Genomic DNA, 14,165 nt, shown 5'->3' on the forward strand with positions numbered 1-14,165 from the left:
TTCCGGTTCGCGAGTCGAGATCGAGACGGAACAATGTTCTCCGAATATTCTCCTTAGACGTTCGTATAAACAAATTTCACGCTGCGAGGATCGACTGTTACCAGGGGGGATCCAGCGGTCGCTGCCAAAACGATTCGAGTGCGCGGGCCAATCAGATAATGGCCAACCTAGTCGGAGAAATATCGCGGCGTAGAGTTAATCGCCGCGTTTATACCCCGTTTAAAGTCTTCCCGGGTGAACGGACGCGCGGTTGGCACCGCGACAGCCTATCTCCTCGCATATTTTCCGCCTAGACCGTTGTTTCACGAGATGCCCGATTCCCAGCCACCGTCTAGCTGGGGGTATTTTGAAACACGGTTTTCAGATTACCGTAGATTTACGAGGGAAAATACTGCTAGCGCGTTTCACGGTGGATTTAAGCGGAGTACTTTCGGTCCAGTCCATTGTCGCGCGATATGGGATGATTGTTCTTTGGAAAAATTGTTAGCATCCGCGACAATAGCCAATTAGAAAATGGTATCACGATTTTTAGCCGCGTTGAGAAAGAATTCCGGCGAACAGTCACTCGCGAGTTATTCCCAGGCAAAAGTAAGAGTGTCAAGTGTGAAACTTGTTGCGCGACATCAAGTTTTGCCTCCATGAATCCATCATGCGCCACCACGCTGACACTTAATGTTTTTAAATCGCAATATTATCCTTTCCTTTGCATGCGAGATCCCCGGGTACCACAATGATTTCGGAATGCGTCCACGGATCAGCCATTCATGAGACGCTCGACTTCTATCCTGAGGAATACCGATCTCGTATCGAGCTTCTCCACCGTAATGCGAGAAAGAACGAATCCCGCAAAGCTGCGCGATAAATTCACATTTTATCGATAGCGTCGCTTACGAGGTGGTAAATAACGTCGATTTTTATCATTCTCGTGTCCGCGAGAAGTATCGCAACGAGTGTCGTTTAATCTCTATTCGAAGGAGGATCCGCGGGAAAGAACGAGGAGGAACGCACAGATGATAATCGAGATTCTCTCGACATCTCCTCGTCGCGTCTCCTTGTTTGCGAGAAACTAGCTCCCGACGCGATGCTAATTGTTTTCGAATTCCCTGGAACGTTTCCCGCGACGCGACGCGATTTAACGAAGTCAGACCGTACTGCGTACGCGGAATTTTAATCCCGCGAAAGTGGGTCGATACTGGCCGAGCCGTTCGTGGATTTATGCATTCGAAACGGGCGTTTTTAGTGCCGCCACCTTTTAGACTACTTCGCGAACGACGCGGGAATTTATTATTCGCGAGCGAGAAGAAAAAGTGTGTCGAGACGGGAACTCGAGGGAAACACTGCGATAGACCTCGTTGCTTACCAGGCCTCGTCAGCGGAATATCAAATGAAACGCGATACCGATAAATCGTCTGTCTCGATAAGAAAGTAAAGCTTAAGAAACGTGCTCCATCGAGTCGAAGACAAATTCGCCTAATCTCTCGAAAGCCGATAATAATCCAGCGTCCCTCGAAACGGTGACATCTTTCCGACGCGACTTTTTCGAACGCGAATAAAACGCACGAACAACGGCCGACATCGTTGCAAAAACAACGTCCCCCGTTCCCAGCCAGTCGTTTCATCGCGCGGAACGATCCCGGCCGTTTTTCAGAACATTTGTCGGGCCAGGGACGAAACAGCCCCGTCATTTTGTCGCCGTCCGTGTATCAGATCGTCGAACGGATCCATTGTCTCGCGCAACCTTGTCGTCGTCCCGTGGTAATCGTTTAGCCCAGCGATGAGCAACCTTTTTTCCCTTGCTACGATCGAATTATCTATACATCAATCGTTACAGCGAGTCTACTCTCGAATCAGACTTACGATCTCGCGTGAAACATCGTCACAATTTTTCCTATGAAGACTCGCGATGTATCGCGATAATCGAAAGATACGGTTCGAGCTGATCGAAGCGGATCGAAGATACGCGAAACGTCGCATAAGCGAGGCCTGCAGGTTGCTCATCACTGGTTTAACACCCTTGAGGAATCGCGCGAACAGATCGCGGGTCGATTATGGGAAACGCTCACCATCGTGTCCTGGCGTCAAGTAGCCCGCGAATCGTAAAATTACAAGGCGCTGCCCGCGTCTCCACGTAATTTCACGGCCTATGGACCATGTTGATAAGGGTCCCCGTAACAAAGCAACACGGGCTTTAATGGGACTTAATGAACAGAGCCGCGTCGGTGGACGGTGAATTTTCATGCAGCGGCGACTCGACCTCGACCCTTTCCTTCTTCCACCCTTCCAAGAGGGGAAGGCGGAGGACAGGGATCGCGTGAACGCCTCGCGACGATTGCTCGCTTCCGCTTTCGAGCGGCGAGTTTGCGTTTAGACGCGAACGATTGCCGTTGTTTTATTCTGTTCCTGGTTCAATTGCGTTCTAAAGAATTTTGTGTATTCTTCTGAGAAGGATTTCTTCCAGAAATTTGTAAACTTGAGGAATCCTTATCGAACGATTAGGAATGTGACGATTGCTACTTGATTCAGTGCGGTTTTCGATGTGTGGAGTTTTTGAATTCAGCTCTATAGCCTCGTTGAGGAGGATCATGTACCTAGTTTCCTACAGATGCGACTATTTTTGGGTAGTCTTATCGAATACGTAACGAAAGCAAGTCTTAATGCCGTGAGACACCTCAAAGTTGTTATCGCGGCTAGATATCGCATGCATTACGATGCATACGTCAGAAACCTTGTCCTCAAATTTATTTCTCCACGTGACTTTACGTCTGAAAAATTTCCGCGTTCCATTCGACGGCGAACGTCACAAATGCCTCCGTTATCTTGCTCCTAGATTTGCATTAGCTTGTTGACAAAAACGAGCAGGAACAAGGCAATAGATCATAAATTATTTAACGCACGTTTGCCTATTACATATGCGATGATATATTTTAAATCAATTTCATCATTTATCGATACGTGCAGCTTTATTGATAAGCGAACGAGGCTTAAGTCGATTACATCAGATATCGAGGAATTAAAACGATATTTCGCCAAGCTTTTTAGACTCTGATCTATCGACGCTTCGCATGAGTGGAATTTTAACCAAAAAGGACACACACACACACACACACACACACACACACACACATATGTGCGCTATATACGAAAGAAAGAGAAACAACGGCAAATAAGAAAAAATGGTCGAAAAGGTACTGACGAAATTGCCAGACGAAGGAATCGTTGAGAACGCGGAAGCACGCAAGAAATTTGATCTGCAAGCTCGGATATTAAACTCGCAGGGGAGGAAAGGAGAGGAATAGAGATCGAGAGCGAGGCTCCCCTACATACGGGACCCCCAGCGAGGTCACGAAGAAAGTCCAAAGACAGGAAAGCATCGCTACCGTAACGGCGGACGTCTGATATCAAAGGTAGGGAGATAAGAGACGCTTCTCGTCTCGAGATTGGCACTCGAGATTGATACACGCGTGCTTGATTTTCGCTTGTTCTTTGAAGAGACCCACCGGTCGCTCGGATCCTCTCCCTTTTCCCTCTTCTATCCACGAAGCAAAGATATCGCCGTGCCAGAGAACATCTCGATGGTTCCCTTGCTTCCCTTCGAATCCCACGCGAATCGTTCGCGCGAAGACGGAACGAGGTTCTTCGTTCCTCGATCGAGAGGGAATGGAAAAAAATCGCGACTCGGAGGAAAAATACGTTCGAAGGATGAGTAATGCGAGCTGAAATCGAGACTGGCGTTGTTTGTGCGTTTAAAACGACGCGAGATAACTCGAGTACTTACCATCGAGATCGGTCGCTCAATAATGCGGACTAAGTGCCTCGATATCGGTTAATCTCGGTACCGATAATCCGTGGGGACGTATTACACGGTAGCTGTTACCAAAACCAGTGGATCTCACGCTGTTCGACGCGTCGTAAACGCGGTACGTTAACTTCGCGCCGTCTTACCTTGCCCACTGTTCCGCCTAACCGTTGAATAATGGAGTGCTTTCCCGGGCACTGCTTTGCAATTTAATAATCCTCGAACCTGTCGTGGGTTCCCGGAATTTTTGCGACGTCCCACGGTTCCGAAATTTACGCGCCTCCCCGGCGGCGCGTGATCGCGCAAAAGTCTAGCCTAAACCTTGCGGACCCTTCAGACATTAGCTGCAGGTAGACCTGTGAACCTGCGCGAGGACGTGACCGGGCGTTCCTTAAGCCCAACCGCGAAAACCTCCTTTAAATTCTAACCCTGACACGCTTCAGCCTCGACCCACGCGTGCCTACGCAAAACCTGTCCAATTCCGCTGGCTGCGAATCGAGCGGAATCGACTCTTCCGTTCCGCATCTGGCCATTCGTGTCACCGTCAAAATCGACATATTCGCGGTCTCGTTCGGTCGTGGTCGATCGCGGTGCTTCCGATTGTTGCTTCGCACGCGCTCCACTTTCCGATACTCCGCCCGGATGGGGCACCCCTCCGCGCGAATCAGGGTGCATCGCGGCTGGCGCAATTAACGGAACGAACGTCCGTTCGCCTGGTCCTTTTTCCGATTTCGGGTGATCGATTTCCGCGGGGGACGCGGTTCCAAGATTCGCCTCGTTCGAGGACGTCGGTGTAACGCGGGGGAAACGCTAGTCGATAAAATTGTTTCGTGCCAGAGGAGGAGGTGGAGGATGGCTAAACGAGAACCTTTAATCCCGTGGATCCGGGTCACTCCTGCCGATGCATCATCCCGCGCGTTGGTCACCAACGATGATCGATCTTACCGTCGCGCCATCGTAAGCAAATACGCTTTTTTTGTCCGTCCCGTGGTAATGAAATGGCCGGGTACACACGGACGGTGGACTTCGCGGTGGCTTTTTCCCGGACGCTGGATGATATCGCTTTTAATTTGCCGCTGCTTGGAGGGTATCGAGCGGGTGGATTGGTGCCGCGAGGATTTCGAAATTCCGCCTGTTTGTGGCGGAACGAATTGTATATTTTTATGTATACATACGTAGATTGGTGGCGTACGTTTCAAAGCAACTTCTTTTTTCTTCTCGTTGCTAAGGTTTAACCCTATTCCCCGTTTACAAAGAGGGAACTCGGACGAAACAAGGGGCGAGTGGATGAAACGGAGCGTTGTTACACCACCGTTTCCGTTGTTCACCGCGTCCGTGTATCGATGCGCGGACAGTGGGCGCGTTTAATTCACCGCCAGCATCCGCGGGTAAACATCGGGGCTGAGCGATTTAATTGAATATCAAACAATAACCGAGCCGTGCTCTACTATTTCCTACGAATAAAAGCTACGGGTGGTCCTTTAAATCGTTGCCAAAAGCCCTGACACGCTGACCCCCACAGATTTCGATCGCTCTACTTCGATTGCCTTCGAATACCACCGTGGACGATGGCGTTTCGTAGATCGAAAGCCGTCTGGAAGAAGCTCGCGACGCGGTGGAACGTTTTTTGAAGCTATGAATTCGTTTCACGGGGGATCAGAGGGTTGCACTGGCCGGAAGGCTTGGTGCAACCCCATTTTCACGTGGAAAACCATCGCCCTTTACGCATCGAAATCTAATAATAACCGCACCATATACATATGCATGTGCATCGATTCGCGTTTCCAGGCGAACGCACGTGTACACGTAACTATAGGGTGTTTCTCGAATACCCGATCCACGCTCGGAATACCCATCAAAGGTTCCTTTAAAATTCCATCAATAACAGCGCATCTCCATGTTCTATTTTTACAATCTAATGGTACTGTTGAAATGGAAATTCCTGATCTAATGTACACGGATTTTAAATTACGCGTCGTCGTTGGTTGAAATTCGTCCGCAGTAAGGGATCGCTTTGGGGTTAAGTGACAAGTGGGACGAGAAAATCGGGGGAATTTCAGGGAGATTAGCAGAAAATTCGTGGACACCGTGTACAGGTGACCGTGTGGGTACGGGCATTTCCATACGTATATAGTTGCACGGTTAGAACTATTATCGGGGCGCTGGTTCGGCCAAGGGTCGTGCGGTCACGTGGACCAGATAGCGGTTCACGAATCACTGAACACGGAACCATTCAACGAGAAACGCTGATGCATAATCCACGGTATTTCTCGAAATCACGCGTCTCGGTTACGTCGACCGGTGGAGCCCGTTGCGCGGCAGGAACGCGGGTGATTAATAAATTTCGTCGGATGGACGTGAAAGGAAATTACGCGCGGACCGTGGGGAGCCCTTCGGGGAAAAGAATCCCTCCTCAGGTTCGCAGCTGGTTCGATGCTCGATGTACCTGCCATTGGTCCCTTTTCAAATGGAAATTTTCCAAATGAATATTTATTACGGGAAAAATCGTAGGAAAAAGGAAAGATGTAAAATAGTAGCACGAGAAGGGTGGTCCTTCAAAGATGCCAAGATCCTTGACGAATTCCCGAGGGTGAGCAGGTTCAGGAAACCTGAATTAGAACTGCCTAATTCTCGTAAAAGTATGTGGGAAATATACTGAAAATCGTTTGGTATCCAGCATAAGCGTGATTACCAATCAAAGAAACAACAGCTGTTCGCACTCTCGACAGGCAAAGAACATTCGGCAGGCCAGCGAAGTAAACGTCATACTGCACTGAATTAATTATCCTTGCTCGACTCGACCGCAAACACTGCGGACCGATGTTCCCTGATCGATATTCGATATTCTAATTCGCCACGATGCTAACATGTTTATGAAAACGTTTGTGGCCCGCGTGTCGTTACAGCCGCCCTAATATTCCGACGCGGACCCTCAGCCACAGAATTAATCTTCTAAAACGCGATCCAGAGACGCTGGCTTATAAATCTCCCGTACAGTTCCGCCAATTTCCTCGCCTCTGCTTCGCGATTCCACACGAATCGCACGGTAACGTTTCACGCGATCCGCGCTAACCCTCGCCAGGGCCCTATAAACAAAATTCCGCCTCGACCCTCACGCACGACTCGCTGTTCCCGTCATTAGATTTCCTCGCAGCAAGACAGATCCGAGGGAGGAAAAAGGGGGTGCGAGGGCACAAAAAAAGAAAAACTGACGGCGATCTAATCCAGCTGGGAACGTGTCTCGAATCAACCCTCCGTACGCGTCGATTCGAACGACGTCAGCGTCGACTTACAATATTTCCCAACTGACCGGTCCACTTTGCGAGGAATTACCGGTCAGCCTGGAGGATACCAGCAGCGAGACGAAAATTCCGGCGAAATCGAATGCGAAACACCTAATTAGGCGTTCCACGAAATTACGTTTAAGCTAAAAAGCGAACTATTCCACGCCACGATGGACTCTATCATAATTAGCCCTTCTGGCGGGGGTGGCTCGCGATTCATCTTCCTCCGCGGCGGAGAATCAGTTCGCTCGCGGTCGTTCGTTACCATTGGGAGTTTCGCGCAGTTACAGGCCACATGGGAGCAATGATGACGGACGAGGTTGTATCGATGCCATCAACGAAAGGATTGTTCGAGTGCGGGATTAAAAGTAACGACGTCGCGCGGTATCTCTTGGGCATCGATTTCGTTCGTTTCTCGATCGAAGCGTTCGTCAAACGATGGCTACGACGTGTCGAAGGAGCGTCACAAACCCTTGGCGGGGAGAGGCAAGTGTAATTGGTTAAATCAGATGAGAATCGATAATGGATTCTTCCCTCTCTCGTCGCTTCTTCGTTTTTACTTATCGAACGGAGAATGTTTCGAAGCTCGACGCAGCTCCCAGTGGAAAAGTTGACGCGCGGATAGGCGATCCTCGGAACGAATTCGATTCTTCCTTCGTGGATGGCGTCGGGTTCGATGAACAAAGATCGAGGCGACGCACGTCGCGCGATTATCCCTTGATTTTCCGGCCATCTCGGGGAAACTGTCGGACGTTAATCCTGAGATTCGTCCGGGGCACACCCTCGTGTCTTTTCATTGAGCCACGGTCGATAATTAGGGGGTCGTGCGTGAAACGAGCGTGTCGCCTAATGAAAGAAGAGATCTCGGAGATTTTTATCTCCGCTCGCTGGGACCGTTCTCGATCCACAACATGACTATGCTGGATTCACGACCGCCTCGGGCTCGTCTAGTGACTCGATCGAATCTTAAAAGGTTACCCACTTGGTCACAGCTGTGTGACTATACGACTTTAGCCTTTCTCGAAATCCTTCTGAATCTTTTATCTAAATCGAGGCGATGCAATCGGTAAAAAGCGAACCAACGCTGTGTCTGCTCTGAAAAAGATGCGATCGAAGCTCTTGCTAATCGTTATCACCGTAACCTCGATATCGAGGCGAAAGACAGCAGTGAATAAAACAGGTGACTCGTCGAAAATGGAATAAAATCGCGAGTCAGGCCAGGGTTTATGTGATACGCGGACCACGTGCCGTCGAACGAGCGTCTCGTCTCGCGTAAGGACTCGTAAATATCATTTCCCGGTCGGGGGGTGAAAAATTTCATGTATGCACTCGCGCGTCGCCCGTTCTCGGCTCCGTGTCCCTTCGTTTTTCACTTTCCTACGGTCCGCCGGTCATAAAAAACCGCTGACCGATATTATCCGCTCTAAGCTGGTTTACCATGTTCCTACGTGTTCTGTCAGCTCTTTGCGCCAACAGGCGACCGCCGGGACCGAAATGGGGAAGCATCGCAACCCCCGACTGGTCCTGGCCCGCGCCACGTCGCCACGTCGCCTGAGTAATTACCCGTACCGGTATGCACGCACACTTCTCTTCGCACACGGGCTCCTCTGAACGTTTTTGCCATGAGAAAAATTCGGGAGCTGCTGTTTCGATAAGTGAAAACGATGTCTTACTTATACGTTCACTCATAAGAAAATTATTAACATCCTACCACAGTTCCAATATTGTGCAATGCTTTTATATAATACTTTTTCCCTGTTTTCTGTTATCTTCGAAGCTCTGGAAGTATCGAAGATATTTCCAAATACCCAATGTATCCAGCTAAACAGATAAGTTTTTTAATAGCCACCAGCTGGACAGTAACAAAGATTATATTTCAGTCTGCATTATGTAGTCTCTTTGTTGTTGCTCCACATTGTGTGTATGCGATGCTCGACTGTGTATAAAGGTTGGCTACACTGGCTTGATTTTTAATAGCACTCAGTTGGAAACCTGTAGGTTTAATGCGCCAGAGCGTAATGAGAAGCCGGCACAAAGTAACGAGGAAAAACGTTCAACCTTTTCGCGTCCTAACGATCGCTCGACGACGATGACAGTCATACGCGGTATTTCCCGAGCCAAGCTGAATTGCACGCTCACGTGTAATGCTAATCAGATTGATTACGCGCTACCCGGGCGTTTACATTATTACGAACATTGGATACAAAAGGCATTCCAATCGGCAATCTGATTGATAATTAGCCGCGTAACTGATTCGATCGACGGAAATCGCGGTGAGTAGTGGCTCGATAATCGGAATAGATGGGCGGATCGATAGAGAGGTGTCGAAGCGTCGTTTCGACGATGACTATTGCTCATTTTCAATAACGCGTATCGCGATTTCTGGGACACGGTTAACATTTTCGGTTCGAGCGTGATAAAAAGAAGGAGTTTCGTAAGTCTGCCGCCGCGTCGACCTTAACGTCCTCGAAGATCTTGACGGGGGTTGACGAAGTTTGACGGGTGCTTTTATGCAAATGCGCCGGGACCCCATCAGCCGCAGCCGTTCGACGCCTCGCTCCTCTGCAAAGAATCTTCCCGTAGTCCTGTCGGAGGTTTCGCTGATTTCGCGTCGCTCGCGTTCATTTCGTAAGCGCAGAATATTTTTATCGTGTGTCACCAATCATCGAGCCCAACAGTTGCGTAATCGCGATCGAGCATGAATAAAAGGATCGCACGTTACTGATACGCGAAATAATTAAATTGATTGCCCACATCGAGTGGCTTTATCTCTAAATGCGGTACTTATTCGAATCGACAACCTTTTTCACACAATGGACGTATCTATGAGATCCGCCATTCAAAAAGCGATATCGATTACTCACCAGAGACGACCGATGAAACGCGAAAAGTTGCTAGCCGCGATCAATAGCAAAAGGGAAAAGAGAGATTAAAGGAATATTTCCTGCTCCATCCTCCACACATACACGCGCGCGTTCTTTTTTTTTTTTTCTTTCTGAAAATTCCTCCAGTTTCCATTCGATACGCCCTTCGGATATTTGTCACCGTGTGTCGTCGGGCAACGCTGGGAACGCGGGAACCGATTAACCAGAGGAAGAAGAACGCCTCGCAACACAGTGCGGGGTAACACGGGACGGCGACTACCCGGTGTACGCAAATTATTTTCCTTTCGTACGGCTGCACAATTCTGTTTCGCGGAGCGGCCGAGCGGTGCACTTTAATTTCTCCGGAGATTTATGCAAGCCCCGACCGCTTTGAGTCGGTGCGCCACGCGTAATAACGGGGATGCCTGCACAACCTGTAACATCGGTTACACCGCTCCCCGTCCTTTCAACGAGCCGAAACGTCAACGATCTTAATGTCCCCGCGAGGAAGATTTACGCGGACAGGCCCGCTTCCGATTTTGTTTTGCCCCCTTTCGCCATTTTTTCGGGGCCCCAGAATTTCGTTTCGCAGAGTTCTCTGCACAATTATCCGGCAGGCGGTTCTCCTTCATTTATTTTGTTTTTTTAATTACCTTCTCCTCTCTCTTTTACGCCACTTTCCGTTCTTATTAAATTAACCAGCACATTAATCGCCGCAGGTAAAATCCACGTTAACTGAAACGAACCAAGTCGATCGCGACGATCACTTTAGACACTTAACAACCTTCAAATTGTACGTAACAGACGATAATTTATCGCAAATTAGACCCGTCTAATTAAGATAAGATCTTTATCGATCGCCAGAGTGAATAAGTCGAGCCACTGTTCAGCCAACGTGATTAGCATTTTCTCGACGATTCCTTGTCTGTCTGTCTCTCTGTCTGCTCGGCAAAAACGAGGTAATTATTCTCAACAACTCCGCGGAACCCTTCCGCCCTTTTCTCTTACCTACGTACCAAGCTGTATCGAAGGCCTCGACAAAGTGGCAGTCGACGAAAACCGCCGAGTCACGTATCCGTAACACGCGCCCCATAAATTAATGCTTGGCTAAAGGGAAGCAGCCTTAAATTGGTTAACCGTTAAAAAGATCAGCGGGACAGGAACGATCGTCACGGCTGTTTGTCGAGGCGGGCATCGTGAATACAAATTCTAAGCGGAGCATTAGGGCTGAATTTTAAGGAGCCCTTGTCCCGCGAACGGAATTAACGCGAACGCGTTCTAGCCCATCGATTTCCGTTCGTCCACCGACGAACTTCGTCTCCACCTTCGGGTCGCTTAGAAATTACCAATCACGATTCGGTTCTGTCCGTACGCGAGACAGATAAGCCGCGCAATCTCGTTTCGCATTTTCGTTCCGCCTCCATCAACGATTATTCTCTGTTTCTCCTTTCCACTTAATCGCCTCTGAATTCCTCTCCACGGCGCGGTGGATTCTCCTCGGATCGCGAAAGTTTCATCGGGAAACAAAATCTGCCGATTACTCGAGGGTACGGCGATCGTGGCACAATGGAGCGATAAAAGGAGACGCTCGTTAGAGATCGATCCACTTTCCCGAGGCACGCGAAAATTTTCCATTCCGCGGAATGGGTTATTCTCCGACCGCGCTATCTCTTTTCCACCCTGTACCATCGAAAGTCGATAAGTAAAATCTGCGCGGGCATCTTATCGTTCGACGCGTGGAAATCTTACTGGGCTGCTCGGATTTATTGCTACGTGCCGGTTGCATCCGTTATCGCCTTCTGCGCGTCCATTTATCAGACCCCCAACGAGTCGACGTTAAACAATACCGAGAAGACGAGTCGCTCTGTGGACATCTCGGGAGATAAGAGTTTCTGGTAGCGTTGTTTCGTTCGAAGCGAAATTGTTACGGCAATCCGGAAGTGAGTCAGCCAATTGGCGCGACATAAATTATCACGTCGCTCGATTAGGCTGGCAGAACTTTAAAACGGTTTAACGTTTAACAATTGCGTCAGCGATCGAGATTCTGACACGGATCGATGAGAATTGGGTCCAGAGCGCAGAGAGGGAGATGAGAAATGCTATCCTTAGATAGTGGATTTTCGTCGATGGGTGGAAATGTATCCGTGTGCAAGGAGAGGAAAGTGTGTGCAATGACGAACGTTATACGAGGTATCAGTCATAATCACGTACGACAGGAACACGAGGGAAGTATCGTTACATAAGTTGTTGTCACTCACCGAAAGATAGTCATCTTCCAGTTAAATTAATCCGTCAATCTTCGTGGAACTAAGACTGTACGGTTGATAAGGATTTGATATATATAATATCGCAGGTCGATCGCACCGCAGTTTCGAGACAGCAGTTAGTGTCTCCGGTAACACGAATACTCGCAAAGATGCGTAGCTACGTTTTTCTATTCGCCGTTTTGTCGTTGGTTGCTTGTGCATGGGGTAACTCGTTGATTCTTGGAAAGTCCGGCTCGGATGACATCGTTCTTCAGAATCGAACCATCTTCAAAGTAAGTGTCAGTCCGTATGCATGCGATTGTCGAGAATCAATCGCAGTTAATGTACAATTTGCAAGCTAGAACCGTTCGATACATGTACGTTCGTTCTTTTACCACCAGCCACGGATAATCGCCATTCCTGCGATCGCCATAATCGGTGCCACTGCTCCGCCAGGCTATAAAATCTCGTACGTTAACATAACGAACGTAAACCCGAGTCAGGTGTGGGTCAAGGCTATTGCAGGCGGCGTTGGAACGAGATCGCTCCTCGTGAAGGCGATTGGAGAACCTGGCGCTGGTCTTCTACTGCACGTCGTCGTTCAAGCTGCTCCTGTCAGGCCTCCTACAACTCCAACCACCCCTGAACCACCCACTGAGCCACCCACTGAACCACCCACTGAGCCACCCACTGAGCCACCCAGTGAAGCACCCACTGAGCCACCCAGTGAAGCACCCACTGAGCCACCCAGTGAAGCACCCACTGAGCCATCCAGTGAAGCACCCACTGAACCACCCACTGAGCCATCTTCAACTGAAGCCAGCAGTGAACCACCAAGTTCCACCGAAGGTAGCAGTAGTGCGGCACCCAGTACTCCTGAACCCAGTACCGAAGAACCAAGCAGTCCTGAACCCAGCACCGAGGAACCAAGCAGTCCTGAACCCAGCACCGAACAACCAAGCAGTCCTGAACCAAGCAGTCCCGAACCAAGCAGTCCCGAACCAAGCAGTCCCGAACCAAGCAGTCCCGAACCAAGCAGTCCCGAACCAAGCAGTCCCGAAGCAAGCAGTCCTGAACCAAGCACCGAGGAACCAAGCAGTCCTGAACCTAGCACCGAAGAACCAAATAGTCCTGAACCAAGCAGTCCTGAACCCAGCACCGAGGAACCAAGCAGTCCTGATCCCAGCACCGAAGAACCAAGTAGTCCCGAACCCAGTACTGAAGAACCAAGCAGTCCTGAACCCAGTACTGAGGAACCAAACAGTCCTGAACCCAGTACTGAGGAACCAAGCAGTCCTGAACCCAGCACCGAAGAACCAAGTAATCCTGAAACTAGCACTGCAGAACCAAGCAGTCCTGAACCTAACACCGAAGAACCGAGCAGTCCGGAACCCAACACTGAAGAACCAAGCAGTCCGGAACCCACTAACGCAGCACTAAACGCCCGTACTAATCTCGACAGTTCCGAAAGCAGCGAGTCAAATTCCTCCGAGAACGATATCCCACCTCTGTTATCAAATCTTTTACTCAACAGATGGAAACAAGGCGCAGTTATAGTTTGACGGAAATGAATTTGACCCCGGACTCTCGATGTATGATATTTAAACGAGGCGGTGGAATCTAACAATCGCGACGATTGTGACCAGGTAATCTCGGAGAATGTATGTCAACCCTCAAATAGTCCTACGTGGACTCGACGAAAAATGTTCAATGTACCAAAGTATCGGCGATCTACCAAAGGTGTTTCACGTGCGACCACAACAGTCGCAACGTGCAACGTGTCCTATACCTTATTCTACGATTCAACTTAGTTGTTAAATAAATTGTGACGATATTATTAATCTCTGCTGTTCAATTGACTTCTACGCTCTTAATAATCCTACGTAAAAAATCCTGTCGCGTCAGAGTTCCTCCAACGGAATAATTTAAAATCCCCACGAGTGGCTCCGACAGGATAGCAAACGTGGCGAACAAC

At 49.2% G+C, this 14,165-nt stretch overlaps 1 protein-coding gene across 1 annotated transcript; it reads left to right on the plus strand.

The window, feature by feature from the left end:
• The first annotated feature begins 12,288 nt into the window (after positions 1 to 12,288).
• Positions 12,289 to 13,782, plus strand: LOC143424494 (uncharacterized). Its single transcript, XM_076896564.1, has 2 exons — positions 12,289 to 12,483; positions 12,592 to 13,782. Exons 1-2 carry the CDS (start codon positions 12,361 to 12,363, stop codon positions 13,750 to 13,752), a joined length of 1,284 nt encoding a protein of 427 aa, XP_076752679.1. The 5' UTR covers positions 12,289 to 12,360; the 3' UTR covers positions 13,753 to 13,782.
• The last annotated feature ends 383 nt before the right edge of the window (positions 13,783 to 14,165 follow it).

This window comes from Xylocopa sonorina, chromosome 6 (assembly GCF_050948175.1).
Source record: "Xylocopa sonorina isolate GNS202 chromosome 6, iyXylSono1_principal, whole genome shotgun sequence".
Classification (NCBI taxonomy): Eukaryota; Metazoa; Arthropoda; class Insecta; order Hymenoptera; family Apidae; genus Xylocopa; species Xylocopa sonorina.